We start from the raw sequence: 23987 nt of genomic DNA, 5'->3' as shown, positions 1-23987 counted from the left end.
TAAATAATAATTTAAAAAAATAAAAATAAAGGGGATCACCAGTGGTCAGCTCTAAAAGTTCTAAGGCTGCACACAGACTGAGGTGACTGTGGGGAGAGGGGTCTTTATTGCCAGGCAGCCCTGAGAGTGCCCTTACCTAGTCCCTCCTCCTTTCCCCAGCCCCTCCTCCCCCAGCTAAGTTCACCTGAGTACTAACTGCCCTAAGATTGTGCCGGGTCCTAGAAGGAAAAGAACAAACCTTAGCTTGCCCTCATGGAGTCTAGTGGAGAAGACTGGCATCAAAACAAAGGCAATACATAATAGAGGTAGATATATATATATCATCTTAGAGGCACAAAAAAGGGAGTTGTCAATTTTGTTTAGGAGTCTAGGAGAGCTTCATAGAGAAGGTGATTGAGGTGAGCCTTGAAGAATGAGGAAGTCATAGACAAAGGCTGACAGATGTTGCAGGTACAGAAGCAGTAATATGTGCAGTGCCTTAGAGGCACGACGTGGATCTGGCACAATTGGGTAATTACACGTTGTTTGGTGTACCTAGCTTAGAGGATGTGAGGTTGGCTACAGCAGGAGATGAGACAGAAGGCCAAGGTCAAATCTAGATGGCTTTGGTACATCCTATAGAATTTGAACTTAATTCATTTTCCTCCTCATGTTTGTTGTTATTTGTTTCTTGTTGATTTGTGGACGCTTTCCATATATGATGGGTATCCTTTTTTATATATTGCATTTTCTCCTAGTCTATTGCATGTCTTTTTTATAGTGTCTATATTTTTGCATAGTCAGATCTATTACCTTGCTTTATAAAATTCTCACTCCAAAATTATAAAAATATTCACCTAGTTAACAAAGTTGTTTAAAATTGGGAAAAAATATTCTTGTAATAAAGAATGCGTGCAACAGAAAAGTGTACAGTAAAATTAAGTCTCCTCCCCATTCCAGACCTTTAGTTTCTCAACTTAAGAGGTAACATTATTTACCTTATTTATAGGCTCAAAATTTTATGAGAATATATAGCATATAAATGTATCCTTTTTTGGTTATTAACATAAATGAGGCACAGGGTAAACACAGTAATATACTTTGCTACACTGTGCTACACTTATACCTTTTCTTCATCTGGACATAGAGACCTACCTTATCATTTTTAATGGCTTTTTAATTGTATGAGTTTACTGTCTAGTTCACCATTCCCCTACAGATAGAAAGTACCTTATTTAAAGCCTTTTGCTATTACAAAGAATGCTACACCAAGGAACATCACTATCTAAATGTTGGCGCACATGTGCAAATGAATCTTAGGTTATATTCCTAAAAGCTGAGTCAAAGCAGATGAGTATTCAAAATTTTAATTGTCCCCAAAAGAGTTGCACCAATTTACATTCAGCAATAGTAGTTGAGGGATTTTGTTTCCCCACCTTTGCTAACACTGTGATTATCAGACTTTTTATCTTTGACAAATTAAGCTAGGAGTTTGTGAACTTTTTCTATAAATGGCCAGATAGTAAACATTTTAGGGTTTACAGACCGTATGGTCTCTGTCCACCTACTCAGACTCAGCGTTGTAGAACAAGTCTCCATAGACAATACATCAACAAGTGAGAGTGGCTATGTTCCAACATAGCTACATCAACAAGTGAGAGTGGCTATTTATGGACCCTGAAATTTGAATTTCAGGTCATTTTCACATATTACAAAATACTAATCTTATTTTGATTTTTTAAACCATGTTATTTTGATTAAAAAAAAAAAAATTCTTAGTTTGCCAGCTGCACAAAAAAGGCAATGGACTGGATTTGGTTCACTGACCATACTTTGCCAACCCTTGATCTAAGCCAAAAATATTATCTATCATTTTAATTATTTAGTTATGACTTATTAAGCATCTCTTCATATACTTATTGACCAGTGATATATATTTTTTCTCTGCGAACTGCCTGTTCATATTTTTTGTCCATGTTCTTGTTTGTTGTTTTTCTAATTGGTCTGTGACTGTATAGTAGAAAAAAATTGTTGTTTTGTGTGTGTGTGTGTGTGTGTGTGTGTGTGTATATATATATATAACATTTTGTCTTTTTGTTTATAGTATTTTTTGTCATGTGGAAAATAAGATTTTATATGGAATCAAATTTATTCTATTTTCTTTATGGCTTTTGGATTTTGTGTTTTCAGAAAGAACACATTTCAAGAGTGTAAAATTAAATTATCTTATTTTTAATACTTTTATAGGTTTTTTTTTAGCTTTTCATTTTTAGTGCCTTTAGAATTTATTTTTGTGTGATAGTGCAAATTAGAGATATGACTAAATTATTTTCTCCAAAAAAAATAGCCATTACTCTCAGCATTTATTGAATGGTATATCCTTTATTCATTGCTTTAAAATACCACCTTTACCATGTACCGAATTTCCGTATTGGGCTAATTCTGGGTTTTCTAGTCTCTTCCATAGATCTAGTTATCTACTGTCTCAGTGACAAATTACAATTATCACTGTAGATTTGTAATGTATTTTGATATTTGATAGGATAAATCATTGTTATTTTTCTTTACATATTTACTCTTCTATATAAATCTAGACTTAGCCTTTAATTTTAAATTTTACTTGGGATTTTGATTATGATTGTATTGAATTGTAGGTAAAGAGGAATTTAGAGCTTTAAAATATGTACTCTTCAGTCCAGGAAAATTATATGTATCTTCATTTAATTTCATTTTTTTCTTTAATGTCTTAAAGCAATATTTTAGAGTTTTTTTCTTCCATTTAGTTCTTTGCATTTCTATTAAGGTTATTTTAGGATATTTTATAGTTTTGTTATTATGAATGGGAACACTTTCATATATATTTTTTTAAATTAGGTATCAGTCTGAACAAAATGAATTTCTGGTATTAATGTAAAAGCTTCTGTTGACTTACTTAAGCATGTAACTTGTCTTAGGTTTTTGTTAGCTACCCTTTATCCAGTCCTATAGCTTTATGTTAAAGTTAGAAGTAATAATCTATTTATTGCTCTTGTTGACAAGACTCAGCATTGTTCTAGAGATACTAGACAAGCAATAAAACAAGAGAAATAAATGAGGTATAAATTAATTGTGGAAAAGGAAAGAAACATTTAAAATATATATAGTTTATCTAGAAAACCCAAGACAAGCAACTAAAAACCTATTAGAACTAATGAGAAAGTTCTATAAAGCAGCAAGAAATATGGCAATACCAAAAACCTAATAGCTTTCTATCAACACCATAATCATTTCTCCTCCATACCATTGCTTATACTACTAAGTCCAAGTGTCATTTTTAATCTTCTAATTGGACTCCCAGTTTTCATGCTTTGACCCAATAATTCATTCTCTACTCAGCAAGATGATGCATATTTCAAATATAGACTCCTAGACTTAAAATCATTCAGTCATCTATCACTACATTTATATCCCTCCTTTAATCTCTCTTAAACACCCTGTACTTTTTCTTAATAGAACTCATCATAAATTGCAAATACAGTTGACACTCGAGTAACAGGTTTGAATTGCTTGAGTCCAGTTGTACATGAGTTCCCCCCTGGCCCCGCCCCAGTAATTATTCTGTAGCCCAGTTTCATATCTGTAGATTCGACCAACCAGGGATCGAAAACAGTGTTTTCAGTCCATGGGTGGAAGTCTGTAGATGCAGAGGGCCAACTGTATGCATTGTTGTATGCCATTTTATATAAAAGATTTGAGCATCTGTGGATTTTGGTATCTGGGGGGATTTAGTGGCGGGGGGTGGGGTCGCGTCCTGGAACCAATGCCCCATGGATACTTAGGGAAAACTGTACAATTTTTTGTGTGTTTAATGTCTTCCTCCAGAATGTTCTATGAGGTCAGGGAAAATGACTCCTTTGTTACCACAATGTATACCACATTTAGTACATAGTAGACAGTAAATATTTGCTGAATAGAGAAACTGAGCAAATCTGCTTTTAAAAAATAGACTGTATGTTTTAGAACAGTTTTGAGAAAACAAGAGTTCCCACATACCCTACATGCAATAAGTTTCCCTTATCAGTAACATCTTAATACCTTGATATCTTACATTAGTAACATCATGATACCTTGTTAAAACTAATGAACCAACACTGATACATTATCACTAACTAAAGTCCACACTTTATTCAAATTTCTTTAGTTCTTTTTTTTTTTATTTTATGGTGACATTGGTTAATGAAATCCAGTAAGTTTTATCTGTACATTTTAACAGTAAGGCATATTTATATTTACATTGTGTGTTCACGTCCCATAGTTAGATTTCTTTCTGTCACCACATGTTTGACCCCCTTTACCCTTTTTACCTCCACCCCTGCTCTGGTAACCACTAGTCTATAGTCCATGTCCATGAGTCTCTGTTTGTTTGTCCTGTTCATTTGTTGCTTTTAGGTTTATATCTAATTATCATTCTATTCCAGAAACTTGTCTGGGATACCACACTACATTTAGTTGCCATGTCTCCTTGGGCTCCTCTTGGCTGTGACTATTTCTTAGACTTTCCTTGTTTTTTATGACTGACAGTTTTGAGGAGTACTGAAGGTATTTTGTAGAATGCACTTCCGTTGGAATTTATCTAGTGTTTTTCTCATGGTAAGACTGGAGTTACAGGTTTTTAGGAGGAAAACCATAGAGGTAAAGTGCCATTTTCATCACATATTAAGGTTACATATATCGACGTTTTACTGTTGATGATGACTCTGATCATCTGGCTGAGGTAGTGTCCATCATGCTGTCTATGTGGAAGTTACTCCTTTTTTCCCCCTCCCTATACTGTACTCTTTGAAAGGAAGACACTGTGTATACATTCCACACTTAATAAGTAGTTTTTCTCTACCTCCTGAAGGGCAGAGTAGCTACATAAGTTATTTGGAATTCTGCATGAGAGATTTATCTCTTCTTGGCCATTTATTTACTTATTTATATGTCAATTTTCTACTTTGGGTTATAATCCAATACTTCTTTATTTTCTTGCTCAGATTGTTGCAATTTTAGCCACTGGGAGCTCTGTCAGTTTGGCTCACGTGTTCCTTTGACATAAGCATCAATGTAGGCTTTTTTTTTTTTTGTAGAACTTCCTTACTTTTGTTTTTTGTAGAACTTTCTTACTTTCTGGCATTATAAGAGGCTCCAAGTTCATCTTGTATATTTCATGCCCCAGTACTAGAATCAGCCATTTCTCCAAGGAACTTAGAAACCAAGATCTGGGGCTAGATAATGCTTGTTGTTCCTGGGGTGAAATCTTTTATCTTATACTTTTATCTTTAATTCCTTTTTACTTTTTAAGTTGTTATTTTTTTTCTAGTTCTGTAAGCTAAATGCCCAAATTCAGCATATTTTCAGTGTTCCTTTTTTCACAAATGGATCAAGTGTATAATTTTTTTTCTCAGATCTATTTTAGCTGAATTTAACAAGTTTTAATACAGAAGTCTATCATTGTTCGTTTCTAAAGGGTATCTTTCATTTTTAACTTTTCCTTTCGACATTTAAATGTTTAGAAAAATTTTTTAATTTTTAAGTGAATAGGTTCTGGGGCATTGTTACATTTTAGTTTTATTACATTGTGGAAAGAAGTAGTGACACATTTTTTACATTTGAGAATTTGAAATTTCCTTTGTGGCTTAATATAGTCAATTTCTTGTGCATGTTATGCATTTTTGAGAAGAATGTATTTTCCCTTATTGGTTGAAGTTCTGTGTGACATATACATTGAATAAACTTTGTTATTGTGTTATTCATATACTCATTTATTTTAGGCTTCAATCTGTTTTCTGAGAAAAACTTCCTATTATATGGTTATATCAATTTCTTCTTATATTTATGATAAATCTTTTTTATGTATTTGTTTTTTTAACATTTTATTTTGAAAAATTTCAAATCTACAGAAGTTTCAGTAATGCTCGTGAGCTTCCATATACCCTTTACCTAGTTTCACCAATTCACCAATTGTTAATATTTTGTGCATATGCGCTCGCTCTCTACCTACACACACACACACACACACACACACATGAAAAAATCCTCAACAAAATATTATCAAATCCAACAATGTATAAAAACTATTACATATTATGACCAAGTGGGATTTATTCCAGGTATACAAAACTAGTTCTGCATTTAAAAAAGTTAAATCTATCACATCAACAGGCTAAAGAACCAAAATCATATGATAATCATATCAATAGATACAAAAAAGCATTTGACAAATCTAACACCCATTCATAATAAAAACTCAGCAAACTAAAAATAGGAACTTCCTCAACTTGATAAAAAAAAAAAAATCCACAAAAAGCCTGTAGCTAACATCATAATGGAGAGAAATTAGATATTTCTGCTAAGATCAGGAACAGGGCAAGGATGTTCACTCTCACCACTTCTTTTCAAATTGTATTGGAAGTCCTAGCTAGTGCAATAAGACAAGAAAGGAAATAAAAGGTATACTTATTGGGAAAGATGTAGTAAAACTTTCTGTTTGCAGATGACATGACTGTCTATGTAGAAAATATCAAGGAATCAACAAAGATGCTCCTAGATTTAATTGATTATAATGGCTATGAGGATACAAAGTTAATATGAACAACTGAAATTTTAAATTAAAAATATAATTTACATTATTAACATTAAAAAAGAACAGGTATAAATATGTGTTTAAGATTATATGAGAAAAATGACAAAACACTGATGAAAGAAGTAAAAGATGTAAATGGGGAGATAGCCTATGTACATGAATAGGAAGACTCAATATTGTCAAGATGTTAGTCTTCCCAGCTTGGTCTAGATTCAGTGCAATCCCAATCAAATCCCAGTAAGTTATTTTGTGGATATTGACAAACCAATTCTAGAGTTTATATGCAGTAGTAAAGCCAAATTGCTAACAATATTGAAGAAGAGAAACAGAGTTGGAAGACTGACATTACCTGAGTTCAAAATGTCTATAAAGCTGTAGTAATCAAGACAGTGTGGTACTGGCTAAAGAGTAGAAACATAGACCAATGAAAGAGAATAAAGAGCCCAGAAATAGATCCTTGACAAAGTAGCAAAGCAGTTCAATGGAGAAAGGAGAGTCTTTTCAACAAACAATGCTGGCACAACATCAACATGAAAAAAAGAAATCTAGATCTTACATCTTTCACAAAAATTAATTCAAAATGGATCATAGATCTAAATGTAAAATGCAAAACTATAAAACTCCTAGAAGATAACAGGAGAAAATAATAGGTGACCTTGGTTTTGGTCAAGATGAATTTTCAGATACAACACCAAAAGCATGATTTATGAAATAAAAAATTGATTAAGTTGGACTTCATTAAAATAGAAGACTTATGATCTGTGAAAGACACTGTTAAAAGAATGAAAAGACAAGTCAGACTGGGAGGAAATATTTGCAAATGCCACCTGATAAAGGTCTGTTATCCAAAAATACAAAGAACTGTTAAAACTCAACAGTACGAAAACAATCCAATTTAAAGATGGGTAAAAGGTCTGAATAGACAGTTCACCAAAGGAGTTAGACAGATGGCAAATAAGCATATGAAAAGATTTAAATGCCCCACACCATATGTCATTAGGGAATTGCAAATTAAAACAACACGGTATCACTACATATTTATTAAAAGAGCCATAATCTAAAACTGCCAGATGCTGGTGAGATGTGGAGCAACAGGAACTGCCATTGCTGGTGGGAATGCAAAATGGGACAGTCACTCTGAAAGACAGTTTGGCTCTTTCTTATGAAACTAAACATATTCTTACCATGTGATCCAGCAATTATGCTCCTTGGAATTTATCCAAATGAGATAAAAACTGATGTCTGCACAAAAACATGCACATGGATGTTTATAGCAGCTTTATTCATAATTGCCCAAACTTGGAAATAACCAAGATGTCCTTCAGTAGGTTGAATGGATAAATAAAATGTGGTACATATAGATATTGGAATATTATTTAATGATAAACAGAAATGAGAAAAGACATGGAGGAAACTTAAATGTATATTACTAAGTGAAAGAAGCCAATCCGAAAAGGCTACATAGTGCATGATTCCAACTGTATGACATTGTAGAAAAGGAGAAACTATGGCGACAAAGTGATCAGTGGTTGCCAGAGGTTTGCGGGGCTGAGGGGGTGAATGGTTAGAGCATGGGGTCTTTAGGGCAGTGAACATACTCTGTATGATACTGTAATGGACACATCATACATTTTCTTACAACCCACAGAATAGGCAAAACAAAGCTAAACCCTAATAATGTAAACTATGGGTTTTAGTTAATCATGTATCGATATTGGTTCATCGGTTATAATAAATGCCCCATACTAATGCAAAATGTTAATAATAGGGAAAATTTGAAGAGGGGGAGATGAGGGAGTATACGAAAACTGTATTTTCCAATCAATTTTCTCATAAGCTTAAAACTGCTTAAAGTAAGCTAAAACAATAGGCCTCAGAGTATAAGTATAAAGTTTAAACATGTAAAAAAACACACTAGTTAACCATATTAATTTTAATATCTATTTAGAGTTTAAAAGTCCCGGCAACAAAATAATTTTTTAGCTTTGAGACAGTAATTAAAACTGTACAAACATATATAACCATTACCACCAACATAAATTACTCTTTAGATTGTAACATTCTTTAACAAGGTGAGCTGAATCCTTTATACAAAAACACCATATTATTTTTATAATGTGCCTTTCGATAATGTTCACAAGATGATACCAGTTACATTAGCATTTGTTACAAAGTCATAAAATACATAAAATATCCAAAGTATTCTTTAAAAAGAATATACAGTACTATGTCCAGTCCATAAAATGGCAGGTTTAAATAGAGTAGTCACAAGTTCAAAATGTCTTATTTTAAATACCAATTTAGAAATAAAACTAAGAAAAAAAAGTACTAAGTGAAATCACTGCTATAGCAGCTGAATGCATTTGCTCTTCGGAGCCCATGTGAAGGTCAGAGCCAAGTCTGATCGCAAAAGCAGCAAGAGTTCGCTTTGGGGAGCCAACTAACACACCTCCTCCTTATGTCTGGTAGGAACACGGAAACGAATATGCTTTGAAAGTCTGATGAATGCACATCATAGTTTCAAGAACTTTCTTGATGTGAAAATGAGAGGACCTTGGCCTGGTTCATTTGGGAGTCACCAAGCCATTGGATTTGGTAGTCACCATGAATTCACAGCAGTTGTATTGGTCAAAATTAAACAATAGACTCTTTTTCTATGAAAATTGGGTGATGTAATTTTATAATTTAAAAATAAATTTATTTCTAAGAAAGACATCCTGCTCAAGATTGTCATTACTATTGCTTCCGTAATTTTAGCCAAAGTAGAAAAACAAATGATAAATTATCATTTTTCTGCCATTGCCAAAGTAGTAGAGTAGAGCCTCAGCCAAATAAGAACTGTAACAGACAGCCCGCAACATTTGTGGTCTACCTAACTGCTATAAAAAAGCAAAGCGAACCTCTGAGGCTAAATGGTAAAATATTAAGTAGTTTAGGCAAATATACAACAAATGAAAACTAAAACATTCTAAACACTTTCTGGAGCCATTTTTTAAAGCTTCTTATTCCACTTACTATTTATTTGTATATCAAATACTTGATACTTTGGCAAATAGTTTATTCAATACTTTGTAAAGTCCTACCCATATATCAGCACTGTAGGCAACGATGCTAAGAAAATGTATTTCTAGGAAAGAAAATAGGAGATGATTTTTGCTCTTCAAAGTGCCCACTATGTATAGTTTTTCCAGAACTCAGTAGAAGTAGACATCTGTAGACATTTCCCAGGGTTAGGGGACTCTATGGAGCAATGCTAGGGGTTTCACTCTAGACTTCTACCGGTGGCCTCCATACTTGGCCACCCAGTCTGTCCTCCCATGCACTGAGGGAACTGGCTGTGCACGATTCACAATATTTAGATTCTTGGCTGTAGGATTGTAAGTAGGTCCTGAAAACTGCCCCTGACCAGTTTTTGTGTTCCAGTTATATTCTGAAAGAAATCAGAATCAGAAATTAGAATTTTATTTACTTGATAATTCAACATAAAGCAATTCATCCTCTCATGGGAAAAATTAGAATTTATCTTTAAAAGATCAATTCAGTGGTCCCTAAGGGTTTTTTTAAATATTAAAACTAAAAATTCTAGTGTAGTATTTGTTGACACCAATTAGAATTTTCAGTAGCTTTAGAGCCATTATATCTGGTTTACAGTTCTCACACTGCTGCTCTTTCTTATTTGGGTTCACTGAACTGCCCATCACATTTAAATAGGCAACACCCAACTTGGATGACCAGGTTCAAGTTCAATGGGCAATACTCCCAATGTTATTGACTCTATAAAATTATAGTGTGGTTGCGCCTAAATAATATTCAAACACAGTATAACTAGAGAAAATGTACTTAAAATTGCGAATCCTGTAAAGCCCTGGCTTCATGGAGCTACATAATAGATTTCTTTTTAAATATTAAAATACAGTTTTTAGAGTCAAGAAATTAATTTTTTTTATTGGGAAAAGGATAGATAACAGAATCCCTCTAAAAGGTGAACCATTTCTAGAATCCTAAACCTTTCATCGCAAAGTTTGTTTTATTCATACATTTGGCTAATTAAAATTTTGTGAAATTTTTAATTGTTAAACATTTGTTATCTGAACAATTTTTGTGAAAGTTGCTTGAACATCTCAAATAACAAAGTAGTAACTATTTTCCAGAGAACTTTAATATTTTCGGTCCCTCTTTCACCCCCTCCTCACTTCAATCTGAGAGCTGGGCATCAGGTAGTCTGAGGAGAGACGTTTGATCTTTCCATTTGGGGATTAAGGATCTTTTCACACTGTGTGGTAGCTGTCATTCTTGGATTAAACCCTGAGTCAATTTTGAAATGAGTGTGACCATCTTATATGCCTAAGATAAATAGCTATACTCTACTTGGGTGGTTTCCCTGGTTTTTCTTTATACTTCCACTGTAAAATTGGGAGTGTGGGAGGAAATTGAGGGTCCTGATGTGCTGCCCTCAGCTTAAAGGGAACAAAGCATTAAGCGAGGAATCACCCTGGTGACAGTTGCCCTATCTGCTATGTAGTTTGGTTGAGACTGGAGGGCCAAGAGCTTTCCCCTTGGTGGTTTGACAGGCCATTTCATCCCACTCTGACTGGTTTTAAATTCTCAAAAAGGTAAAGCCAATAACAAGCTACCTGACAAAGGTGGGGACAAAGTGTGTAGATGGGCCAGTTAAGTGCACCATGCTTTTCAGGAACAGGCTTTTAGCTCTGACCCACTGAAGCACAGATGAGCATCAATCTGTTCAATTAGCGATCTCACACATGAGGTCTGCAGGTCCAAATGGTACCATGGGCAGAGGGTAGAGCATGTGGGGATGGGAGTGGAGGGAGGAGGGAGAAAGAGCAGTAAGACTGAGTGATTCAGAGAAGGAAAAGGGAAACATTCTTAAGCTAACACTGGGTGGGGCTTGAGGAGTAAAAAATAGGAACTTTTTTCCAGGTCATGACATAGCCTGAGTTGAGTCCTAAGTGCATTTAAATGAAACTGTCCGGGCCAAGATTTGTAAAACCTTTGAAGGAATCATTTTGCCAATGAGGCAGAAATGCTGACATTTACAATTCCTTTCTTAGAAATAATAGTTTTAGGACTCAAGCACCCTTGGTCAAGAACTTAGTCACTGACAAAGGAGCCCAGATCTCATGGCAGGGCAAGAAATGCTTCTGTGCCTTAGCCGGACCATGCCCTGCACCTGGCATTTAACTTCTTGTAGAAAATGTTTGCTAAAGGAAAACATGTTTGCCTCTAGTTAAGAATTAGTGCCACTACTACATAATGGAGATCATAATAATATCTTCTGTAACAGAGTCAATGGAAAGATTGAGTTAACGTATGTAGAGCTCTTAGAACAGGGCCCCTAAAAGGCAGCTGTATATGAAAGAAGACCTTCCTCAAAGTCCTCGTCGTTACTGTCAAAGCAGGGTGAGGAAGTATTAGGAGGTCTGGGATGAGAGATACGTGAAGAAGGAGGAAGGAATTAATTTGACTTTTCTTCTCAAAATTTGTGGGTGAAGAAGAAAAACAGCAGAGAGGGAGACTTAGGAGAGAAGGGGAAATAGTTGAGTAATTACGGTAATGACCTGGTTTTATTTTCTTGTGGGAAACTGTCACACAAGTGGGAGGACTGGAAGACACATCTCTTACAGAACAGTGTTTTCCTAAGGATTTGCATTGACCACTTGAGAATGATTAATATTTACTTCTTTTTTTTACCTTTCCTCCTATCACCATCTGTAGGAAAATCTGATAAGCAGAGTAAATGAAGAGATAAAAAGTTATGAGAAAGCATTTACTTAAAAAATGAAAACAGGAATATGCATGCTAATCTGACAGAATAACTAATGTAAGAAGATCTTTGATATCATAAAAATATGTTTAAAAACACCCACTTTCACCTTCTAACTGCAGGTACTCAGATAAAAAATAATTTAAAACATTATGATTTTCTGCTTTTATATTAAAAATTGCTACTAAGTCATGGCTCATAACTCACTGTAAGACTTGCTTAAAATATTTGAGGCTTTATAAAAATTGCTGTGTATAAAATGTTTATATATTTTGTTTCAGCAGAGATAATGAAGCAGTTCTTTTCACTGATAAGGTAACTGAGTACTGTTCAAGCAGATCTACTGTGATAAGAAATAAATACAGAAGTCCAGTATTTTTATAATTTTAGCTCCAGCAGTGCAAACTTTAAAGACTGGCAACTCTAATCAGGAGTTTTAAAATAAGATTCTGGTTAGGATAGGCTGTGAGAATACTTTTGGAGTCAACTTTGAAATTAAACTACAACTAGATATCTTAAACTTCTGATTATCTGCCTTAATGTTTATTTTAGGTGCTTTAATAAGAATATCTACTTTAGATTACAATAATTTAAAGAACGTTCATAGTCAAATCTGATCAGCTCAGAATCATCCTCAATTTTACGAGCACAGCCCTGAATGCAGCTGTCAGATTCCACACCACAGCAGAACAGGCAACCTGGTCAGTCATTACACTGGAAGGTGGAAGAATAAACCTTTTCACCACCTAATATCGGCAAAGCAAAAGCCAGTGAGTTTTGCTACAATTTAGTTCTACATTCTAAAATTAAACTATAGGAAAACTGTCTGTTAACTGATGCATAACAGAGTTTCAACACTTATTAAGCTTTCACTCTGTGCCAGGTACTAGTTGGAAAGCTCTGAAAAATGCATCTTTTTTCACAACTCATGATGCAGCACATACACATTCTTTGAAATTAGACAAACTGGGTTTCTCTCCTGGCTCCACCATTTACTAGGTGTTGTGACCTTAAGTAAATTACTTAATGTCAATTCCCTCATCTGTAAGAGATCTACCTCATCAGGTTGTTGTGAGGATTAAATGGCACAATCCATGTATCTGGCAGAGAATAACCTTTTAATTAGAGGTTGCTCTTACAATTATTGGACTCTCAAACCACATCTTTGGAAGAAAAACGGAACATTTTGCCAAAAACAATTAGGACTATTCTTCAGGTGAAGTTAATTTAAAGGTCTTCATTCAGGAAAAGTGACTGTAGAAACTTTAAAAAGCTCCTTTCTGATCAGAATTCTCAAAAAACATATCTTAAGTTGCTCTTACCTGAAGCTGTTGCACCAAGAGGTGCTAAGTGTATCCTCTGGCCAGCTGACCCCACTTCTTTTTTGAGAAAGGAAGGAATATATCCTGACTTTTTGTAAGTAGTATAACTCCCAAGATTTCCTAGTGATGTATCATAAAGTTTCATTGTCAGAAGATGAATATTTTAAAGCACCAGAGAGTAACTTTGAATACTACCCCTACTAAATCTAAATTCTATTTTTTGAGCATTTACTATATTTCAGGTGCAGCACTATGGTTTTACAGATATTCCTATTCAGTCCATATAAAAACCCTCTTAGATATATTATTATCCATACCTTGTGACTCTTAGAACTTGCCTAAGTTCTCACGGTTTGTAAGGGACTGAGCTAGAATCATAACCCAAGGCTGAGTTCACCCTGAGCATCCCAGGTTTTTCTGACTACAGTTCTTAACACGAGAGCAGACTTTCTGCCAGGAAGCCCCCGTCCCTGTGGTGCTGTCTCTCCTCTTTTTCATTTTGTAAAATCACTGCACTAACCGCACCTATTTTCAAAGGGTTGTTGTAGGGACTGAATGAGATCTATGCAGAGCACTTAGCACAGAATCTGGTATTCAACGAATTTCAGCTGTCCTCATCATTCTCATCACTATTAGTGAATGATCAGTCTAGGGGCAATACAGGGATGAGTTGAAGGGGGAAAATCTAAAGGCAGGAGACCAGTCAGACGGTCACTGCTAGAGATGAAATGAGAGATATATAGGTTTGAACTAAGGCAGTCACGGAGGGGGTGGAGAAGAGGGGAACCGAGTGGGTATATGGGGTGAGAGGGGTAGAGAAAGAGAGGAATATAATTCCCGAAGTTTGAGGTTTAGGCGACTAAGAACAGCAATACTGGAGGAGAATCAGGTTCGGGGGAAGATACGATACCTGTGAGATATTCAAGTCATAGAGGTGGAGCAGGCCTGGAGATTGGGAGTTAGGGCATGGCAGTTATAGAGCATGGAGGAGTCATTTCAGAGGGACTGCAAGATGTGCAAAGACCCAGAAGAGAACCCCAGGGAACAGCAGTGCTAAGGGAAAGGAAAGTACTCAGTGGATAATAGAATGGTAGATGGTAGGAAGGGCAAGGTCTGAAAATTTAAGAGCTACAGTGTGTGAAGAAATAGCAAATGAGCAGAGAGATCAGCGCTGCCCATTGGGTGTGGCCACCAGGATAATGTCAGGACCTAGCAGGTGTTGTTTCAGCAGCCTGAACATAAACTACAGTGAGTGAGGAACAACCTGGAAATGACGAGGAAAAATGAACGTAACTGTTCTTTCAAGGAGCCTGGCTATGCCAGAAAGGAGATGTTTGTCAGCGAGAAGGTGAAACAGTGCTCTGATAGCCTTGGTGGCTTTGAAGAACTGTTCACTTGGTAGCTACAATTGAAGCATTTTTTTGCATGGTATTATTTGTTTACAAGTTTGGACTCTGAACTTTCTGTGTCCCAGATGTTTTTCACAGTGCTATGCATAGGAGGCTCTCAATAAGTGTTTGCTCTTGAATCAACAAATGTCAAACAGCAGTATTATTGATCAGACCCTAAAGGATTTTACACAGTAAATACGTTATCAGTTAACACAATTTTTAACATCGCTGAATTTTGCATAAGCAGCTGCCTCACTTGACTTTTCATTTACCTCCAGTACTCATTCTAAATCATGACTCTGCCCTTTACTTCAAAAGATTTTTTGAGAGGACGTTCCAGGCAGTTATCAAATTCATTAGCATCTTCAGAACATTTCTCTTGCTCTCATTATCATCATCAGAGCAAACACTTATTAAATGCTCATTGTGTGACAAAAATCCTAGGTACAGTTATATAAAAATACCTGGGTAAATATTATTTCCTCCATTTTATAGACAGGGAAACTGACTTAGGGGTCCTAAGTAATTTGTCCAAAATTACCAGGCTAATGAGTGACAGAATGGGGATATGTCGGATTCTCATAGCTGTGTACTAAATAGTTTTAGGCATTTTCTTCCTATTGGAGGGAGAAGTTGCCAAGAAAAAATACGGAGAAAATGAAGTAGACTTAAATTTTTTTGGCGTATTATTTGAAACGCCTTGTGAGCTGCAAATTTTTAGGCTGGAGCCAATAGTCAACACTCTTTAAACCAGTAACACCAAACCTCTAGGAAATCCACCATCTCTGTTAACCGGTTAACTTTTCCTTTAAAATGATTGTTAATGCTTAATAGTTTCAGAACTTTAAAAAAATTTCCAGGAATACTGATTACAAAATTAGAAAATATTCTTTTCAGTAGATTTACTTGACTTGTATAAACTGTCATAATTAAAGAAGACGAACATAGAGCTTTTGAAACCAAATTAATTTGCTTAGAATCCCAACTACTGACGAAAGATGTTCTTGATGACGTGGAATGTGTCTTTTTCTCCTTGACCTGATCTACTCCTAAAAGCAGGTGACCTTGGCCTTCACAGTGGCCTTTTATGACAAGGGGTAAATGTTGAGAAGAAAATTGGACAAAAGATTCAAAGAACAAATGTACTCATCTATAATGCCCAGAAATTACCTTGTGGGTCCTCTAATTTTTCAGGAAAACTTTCATTGCATGATAGTTTTTCAATTGGTTTAATTATGCTTTCTTCTAAAGAGAAGGCAGATGGAAAGAAAGAATAATAAGGAGAATGTTTTAAGAAAGGCAGAGAAATAATAGATTAGATGATTAATGAAAAGATCCAGAAAGAACCCTTAATATGAAAAAAATCTTCTCATGTGTTATCACAGCTTTCGTTTTATGCCAGTCTTTTATTCCCCTGAGACTCAAAGTTGTAGTGCTGTCATTTAAACTGATTTGTATTTGACCAGTTGGTTCAGTGAACATTATTTTAAAATAACTGAGAAAAAATAAGTAAATTATAGTGCTGCTATGTCTGACATCTCAGCACTATTAAATGGATAAGCTGAGTCTTCAAAGTGTCTGAAAGACATGTAAAATACCCAACGTGTGTTAATGTCACTTCAGAATACCTTAGTAGACTATTCAGTTGCTATACAATAATCCTCAAACTTTTTGGTCCAAAACCATCTACATTTTTTTTTAAAGAACTCTACACATTTCAAGCTGATGTTTAAAATTTTTCATCATAGTTTTTACAGTTCCAAAAGATGTAATTTCTGGCATACTGTAATTACAGATATTTAAAAATAAAACTATTACATCTCTTCTTTTAATATAACCAATGGAATCTACATACCATAGTGAATTTATGCCCACTAATATTGACTTAAGAAATACATGAACAGGGTTTATTTTTAACAGTAGGAAATTCTATGATAATCACTTTTCTAAAATTTTACTTTTATTCATAAGTTAACTCCCAAATTTTATCCAAATAATAATTTTAGGCTTAAAAGTCTTTAAATTCATCATTCAAAATGTGTATAAATAAAAAACCTTTCAAAAAAATTCCTTGTAACCATAAGCATATTAAAATAATCTTTTTTTTTTTTTTGGATTAAGTTAGTTGTAATTACAATGATTCATTGTCTATAATTAATCAAAAAAGATGAGTATTTAAATTTTGATTACTAAACATGGCAAGTAATTTGGGGGGGAAATTCTTCTGTTAATAAGAAAGATGTGACCTTTTTCAAGTCATTCATGTATCCACAAATGAATATTACTTATTGCTAAAATCAGACAGTGTTCAACATCAATTCAATTCCCCCCTACTTTTTTTTTTCATTTTTGAATATGGAAGCACTAAGAAATCTTGTTGATGTAAATAAGTAGTTAGGAATGAATGGTGTCACAGCTTTATCACTATAGTCTTTGAACTCTATTAAATAAAGTTATAGACCAAAAATCATACAGTGATCTCATAAAATGTGTTTTTAATTACCTGTCAGCTAATAACTCAATTAGGTTCTCCTGCAATTTTCTGAACGTTAAGAACTGGAAACCACTTAATGTAAAAAGGATTTGTCCCCCAATCACTTTCACCTGACACCAACATAGCAAACTTTTCCTTTCATTGCCGCACCAGATATTTTTACACTTTGGGAAAACAGGAAACACACTATAGTAAACAGTGAGAAGTTTTTTGCTGTTGTTTGTTTGTTGGTTGGTTGGTTTTTTGTAAAGTAGGAGAATAGAGACAGTTGCTCAGGCAGGTCCATTTTAGGAAAGAATCCATGTGGAAGTTGAGATCTGGCAAATGATTCCCTTAAAATGATCTGTGCTCAGTACCAGTGGGAAAACCTTTGTGTATCCTTAAGAGTATCTCTGTTGGAAGAAGGCAGCTGCGGTATACTTAAAAGTTTGCAGAAGGAAAACAATGTAAATTTGTACTTTAAATGTATTCTTGCTTTACCTGCATTACTCCTTCTGAAGGCAAGTTCTGCCCCAATGGGTCCCAATGTCTTAGGAAATAACTTATTACTCCAAGTATACGGATTTCTGTCCTTTCCACGGGCTATCAAGGATACATTCTTAGGGTTTACACCTTAGAAGAACAAAACAGTCATTTCAAAGATTAGAGTATGATCATAGACTTGAAGGAAAAAAATATTATACATTCAATCAAAGATTAGAAATAACTAAGGGAAGGAGATGGAAATAAACTTAGGTTACAGTGTAGCAAACACTAGGTTTTTGATTAACCCTAGCATGATCCTAAGCCCTAAGCACAATAATCTGGAATCCTCAGTGTATTTTATAAACTTAAAATATTTTCTATAACAAGTTATAATTAAACATTGGACACTTCTTGCTGAATGTCTGGTAAAAACTGAGGTGGTACAAAAATTTTCTTCATAAAGATATTTCCAAGTCATTCACTTATTTTGAGAAGGTTCTCTGTGCCAGACTGCCGAGGAACATTTTGCATAGCTGGGAAAACAGACATGTGACCAAGAATTCAGGGGAACCCGAGAAGTTTGGAAGTAGATGTATTAAAGATCTGTGAAGTTTACCTATATATTAGACATAGTAAAATGTAAATGGTTAAGTTGTTTTTGATTTTCTGAAATCTGTGAAATGTGGAGTCAACCTTGGACTTTGTTACTAGTAAAGGGTATCGTTTTAACCTATTTAACCTAAGAGATTTGAAAATTTCCTGACTTGCTTTCTTTATACCGATAATTAAATTGTATTCAACTTATCAGACACTAGAGACATCACACAGCTAAGCCTTGGGGTCATACATGTAGAGTTTTCTGTAGCTACTATAGGATAAATCCTCACTGATGACTACCATTAATGTAGGAAGTTAGCAACTGATTCCAGGCAGTTGAACTTTTTGCTCTTCACAAAGGGAACTCCTTAGCAAAGTATCACATTAATGAGACATATAATAATATCCTTGTTTTGAAGCCAGAAACAAGCCTAGTTGTTCTGTACAGAGAACAACCTCAAGGTCGCCCTGTCATCGTTCTCTAAGGAAATATTCCATCAAGTAATAATTTCCCTTTCTTATAGGATAAAACTCCTTATGGATTTTGCTTTCTAATAGAATACCTACAGATAGAACTATAATGGGCTATAACATGACAATGAAGAAGATGCACTAGATAGTGATTATATTAAAAACATCTTTATGATAATAAAAAATAGTAAAAAATAATTTTAAAAAACCATATACTTTGTACAAAATAAAGTACAAAGTCGGGGAAAAACTAAAACTCTTTAACTGAACAAATTAAAATGGGCCTTGAATATTTAAATTGTGTTGTTAATCCAGGTAGCCCTGAGATATCTCTAGTTTTTTTAAGTAAATATATACACTATTAAGATAATGGCTTTAATTTTTGTTTTTTAAAGATTCCATTTTTTTGGAAATAAAACAATCTAGAATTTTAAGTCATTTATGTATTAGTTTATAAGCTTATTGGGTACTATCTATATACCAAACACTGTGTTAGAGAGAAGTAGAAATTAATAACTATCATCTCTCACCTCAAAGGAGATTAAAAAGTCAGTTAGCAAATATTTACTGAGCACCTACCATGTGCTAGGCAGTGTGTGTGGCATTAGAGAAAAAGTGGTGAAGAAAATAGACAAGTTTCTACCCTTTTGGCTCTTAAAATCTACTCTAATGAGAAAAGGTACATTAATAGTTATAAATAATTAGGTAAATAGCGGTGTACAAATTGTTTAGAAGGATCTGGTACTGAGAGGGCAAATAACTTTTGTTTTTAAAGTAATTTTTAGCCGAAATATGAATCATTAGAACTTGGTAGAGGTTGGAGACTGTGTTCCTGGGAGAGGCAACAGTGCTGGCAGCGGACCTGAGGTTGGGAAGAACTCAGAGACATTCAGCATGTATGGCGCAAAAAAACAAGGAGTGGCATAAAATGAGGCTGGGGCGGGGGGAGCAGGGGTCAGATCACATAGAAATTTGTATGTCATTGTTAAGAAATTTTAAATGCAGTAGGAGTGGCAAGTATAGAAATGATACAGGGCATTTGATACACATGGTGGAAGGAAGGACGTTAAGTAATAATTGGTACTCGAGAAGATCCACAGACCAGGATTTCAAAAGTGCTATGGAGTGAACTACTCTTCCTGCCTGCCAACATGGTGGCATCAATTCAAGCTAGAGAGTTTTGGTTGTAGGATCAGGCAGTGAGACCAGAGGGCTGTGGAGAGATGTTAGCACTTCCACTGCATACTCTATTTGCAACTACCTTGTGATAATTAAGTACCTAAGGCTTACAGGGTGAGCTGATGACTGCAGTCCCATTGTAAGTAACAGAAAACAGAATCTCAAAGTCTTGTTCCAGTACACAGCCGGTCAGTAGCAGGTCAATAGCTATGACTCTTGCGTCTCTTTCCCTGAAGGCCAGTGTCACAGATATGCCAAATCTTGTAGTATAATGTCATGCTGCCCTGAAATAATATGGTACATTTCTAGAGCTCCCATGATCCTAAAGGTTGATACTTTATAAGACCTTTTATACTTGTTTTTATAGTAAGAGGGCCCCCAAAGAGATTTTTCTTTTTTTATTCCTGAAGATATTCAATTATAAAAATAACTTAGGATCACAAATGTCAAAAATCACTTCTCATTTGGGTTTCTATCCTCTACAGTTGCTGGCTCATGATAGGTGCTCAATAAATGTTTGTCCAAGTGACTGCACTGAGCTCAATTCTATTTCCAAATCTCACTCAGCTCTAGAGGGATCATCTTCAAGACAAAAAATACTGACAGGGTTAACAGTAAGGCTCAAGTTAACATTTCAAATAATTCTTTCTAATTTTGAGACATTCTTAAATCTCAGTTACAGCCATGCTTTGACCCCAAGTAATTTTCAGAATTTGTTAGGTCTTTATGATTAAAAAGGAAACAACTAGAAGGGTCTCATATACCCTGAAATGTATTCCTGAAAACCACGTTAGGAGCCAAACTATGAAAATGGGGGTGCTTTAGATCCATTTATCCTCTGACAAAAATCTACAGTAGCCTTTCCCACAACCAGAGGGCTTACTTCTACAGGTATAAATACTGAGTTGCTACATTTCAATCAATGAAATGTACTTGATTTAAGAAACAACAGTAACAACAAAAAAAACACGGAAAAGTGCCCCCCATGAATCTGTGTCCTATGAACTTTCTTATACATCTGCTTTTGCAGACCAGAACTCCCTCATGGTTTAATGCCAAAACTTACAAACCAACTGGTATCTAAATAGATTACAACACAAGAATCTTTGCTCCTCTCAAAAGTACATGCCATCTCTTACGGTCTTAACTCCAACTCTTCTCAACTGTCTAAGCCTTTCAGTCTCTCATTCATTCCCCTCCTCTTCTGCATGATCTACTCTAGAAATGATCATTCCCATCCACACACAAATCTGCTCCAAAAGTCCCAGAGTCACCACTGTTGAGGTGCCCCTTTACCCCAAACCCCACTCTGGTATGGCTGCGTTTCTAACTGCCTCTTCACAATCCAACACCACCAAAGAGTTGTCTACATTTTTAATGGCTGATTTCTTATCTCTCATCACTTTTTAACCCGCTCCAGATCTCCCTCCCCATCCCAGACTGAAACTGCCCATCAAGGTCATCAGGGACCTTTCCACTGCCAAATTTAATCAGACATTTCTATCCCTCTTATCCAGCTGCTCAGCAGCAAACAACTCTTTCAGGTAAACTCTCCCTTCTCTGCCTCTGGAAACCACCTTTTTGTGGTTTGCCCCTCATCTGTCGGGCTGCTTCCTTTCCCCTTTCTCAGCTCCTCCTCCTCCTTTTCTGCTACTACTGTTCTACTTCTTCATAGGTGATCCCCAATAAGCCAGTGTCTTCCCCACCTCTGACCGAAACATCTTTTCTCAGCTCTTTACACGACTGCCTCCTTCTCTTCTTCTGGGCATCAGCTAAATTTTAGAGAATCGAGGAGTGTGTTCCACACCCTGCAGCAGTCACACTCGAGTTCATCTCCCTGTTTTCACAGTAGCACTTACCTCTACCTGCTAATTTTCTTTTTCTCTCTCTCTCCACTAGAACATAAGCTCCTGGAGAGCTCTTAGCATGCTCTACCCAACAGCCCAAATGATCTTTCGAAATCAGAAATCAGATAATTTAGGAAACAATATAAAATTCCACATTTTATAAAAAGTTGTATGGGTGTGGAATTGTTTTAATAAAATTCAGCATTTCCTAAAGGTATAGCTTTGGCGGGAGAATACGGTATTTTTTGAAGCATATTCTTCATCTTGATTTTTGGCTGCTAGCCATTTCTTGAGCAGACTTCAGAGAGGCAGGAGGCCCAGAAAAGTACTTGGTGACAAGTACTGACAAGATTGAGTCAGCAAAGAGTACTGTGATTATACTTTTTATTTCATAGGTGCTCTTTCTGCAGATTCTAAGATACCTGAGCCTAACTTATCTATATTCTAGTTAGCAGTAAATGTTTTTTTTCTCTACTTACCCGGAAGGTATCTTGATTGTTTCAAGTAGTACTGTTTAGCTGGTGAAGCAGTTGACAGTTCAGGATCAGATTTTAGGGAAATGGCAGCAGGTAAGCTCTTGTTTTCCTCAGCTGGGCCTGACTGTACTGATTCTGGAAGGCTTGAAAGTCAACATAACATAACATTCAGCGTGAAAAATGAGAAGATGACAGCTACTATGTTCTCATCCACCCCCTGCACATCTTTTCAAACCGGGCAAGGTGACCTCACCTAAATGGTTTTCATCAGAGAAAACTAAAGGACAACTTTCCCCTGCAATAAATATTAGACAATGTATAGAATCATTTCTAATACTAGACAATATGTGACAGAAAGCCTTATAACTGAGCAGCACATTGTCTGTGTATAATATGTTTCTATCCTACAACTGCTGCAGTTATGGATTTATAATGTGGGAAGAAAATCAGAGCCATTGTCACCTGTCTACTAATGTAATGTATCATCAAGGAGGTTGTTTGGGACCCCCTTGGAGGCTGACACTGACTTAGCTGGCCCTTTGAACTGCTGGCTACCCCAGCCCACTTTGGGATGGCCCTAGACACAAGTAGGTCTCTTTTATTAGAAACGGCCCCACCCATTTCTGGCTTCTTTACCTTCTCCCCAGCCAAATGCTGAAATTCTATTCATCTTCAAAACTGCTTACTCTAAAAAGAATATCCTCTCTCCTCAAAGTTGTCTGCCTATAAACAGAACTCTTAGAGCTCCCTGCAGCTCCTTTACTAGGGGCATTTAATACATACACTGTCTTATGTTATAGTAACTTAAAGGTCTTATTTCTGCTGCTATACATTTGATGGATAGAAGACAGACTATATCATGTTGGTACCTTTGCTTAATACCAAGTAGGTATTTAGTAAATGTCTATCGAGTAGGAATACAAGTATAAATGTAAATAAGTATAAATATCTTGCTTTTGTTCACTTACGAAAAGACAACAGTTAAGTAAAGGTTTTACACTTTAGTATTTGGTATTTTGTATTCTTTATGGGGAAGACCAGGCTGCCTGAGAAACTGATCAAAGAATAGCAGAATCCATTCTGTTCACTGAGTGTTTGAGCTTCTGTTGCTCATCTGACATTGGGCAACCTGTTTATTTAACCTATCTGAGTCTCAGTGTCCTATTCTGCAGATATTTTTACTGGAGTATGAAAATCATAAATAAAATTTAGATAGGTTCTTAATAAATGGTAGTATATTAATAATTATTATTATATGTCTAAAGTATATAAAGCCATTTAAAGATACCAAAAAATAAAAATGGAAGAAATACCTACGTTAAAAGTTCATTGTCAAATAGTTTTCTTTTTCTAAAGAATTTTAAGAGAAAAGGACTA

The 23987-nt window shown here is 35.3% G+C and overlaps 1 protein-coding gene across 2 annotated transcripts in view; it reads right to left on the bottom strand.

The window, feature by feature from the left end:
• Positions 1-7925: 7925 nt before the first annotated feature.
• The window catches only part of MAK (male germ cell associated kinase), a 49805-nt gene continuing 33743 nt past the window's right edge, over positions 7926-23987 (bottom strand). The window contains exons 12-15 of one of the 2 annotated variants that reach the window (XM_039857651.1): positions 22614-22753; positions 18056-18187; positions 13691-13810; positions 7926-10013 (exon numbers count right to left, since the gene is read on the bottom strand). In XM_039857651.1, the coding sequence (XP_039713585.1) occupies positions 9859-10013; positions 13691-13810; positions 18056-18187; positions 22614-22753 (547 nt within the window). In that variant the 3' untranslated portion in view covers positions 7926-9858. The remainder of the gene's footprint in view (positions 10014-13690; positions 13811-18055; positions 18188-22613; positions 22754-23987) is intronic. The other variant, XM_039857652.1, reaches the window with a different exon arrangement.

The sequence above is a fragment of the Pteropus medius genome, unplaced genomic scaffold (genome assembly GCF_902729225.1).
Source record: "Pteropus medius unplaced genomic scaffold, Ma_sr-lr_union100, whole genome shotgun sequence".
Classification (NCBI taxonomy): Eukaryota; Metazoa; Chordata; class Mammalia; order Chiroptera; family Pteropodidae; genus Pteropus; species Pteropus medius.
The sequence above is the reverse complement of the archived record's forward strand: the minus strand, read 5'-3'. Positions and strand labels throughout refer to the sequence as shown.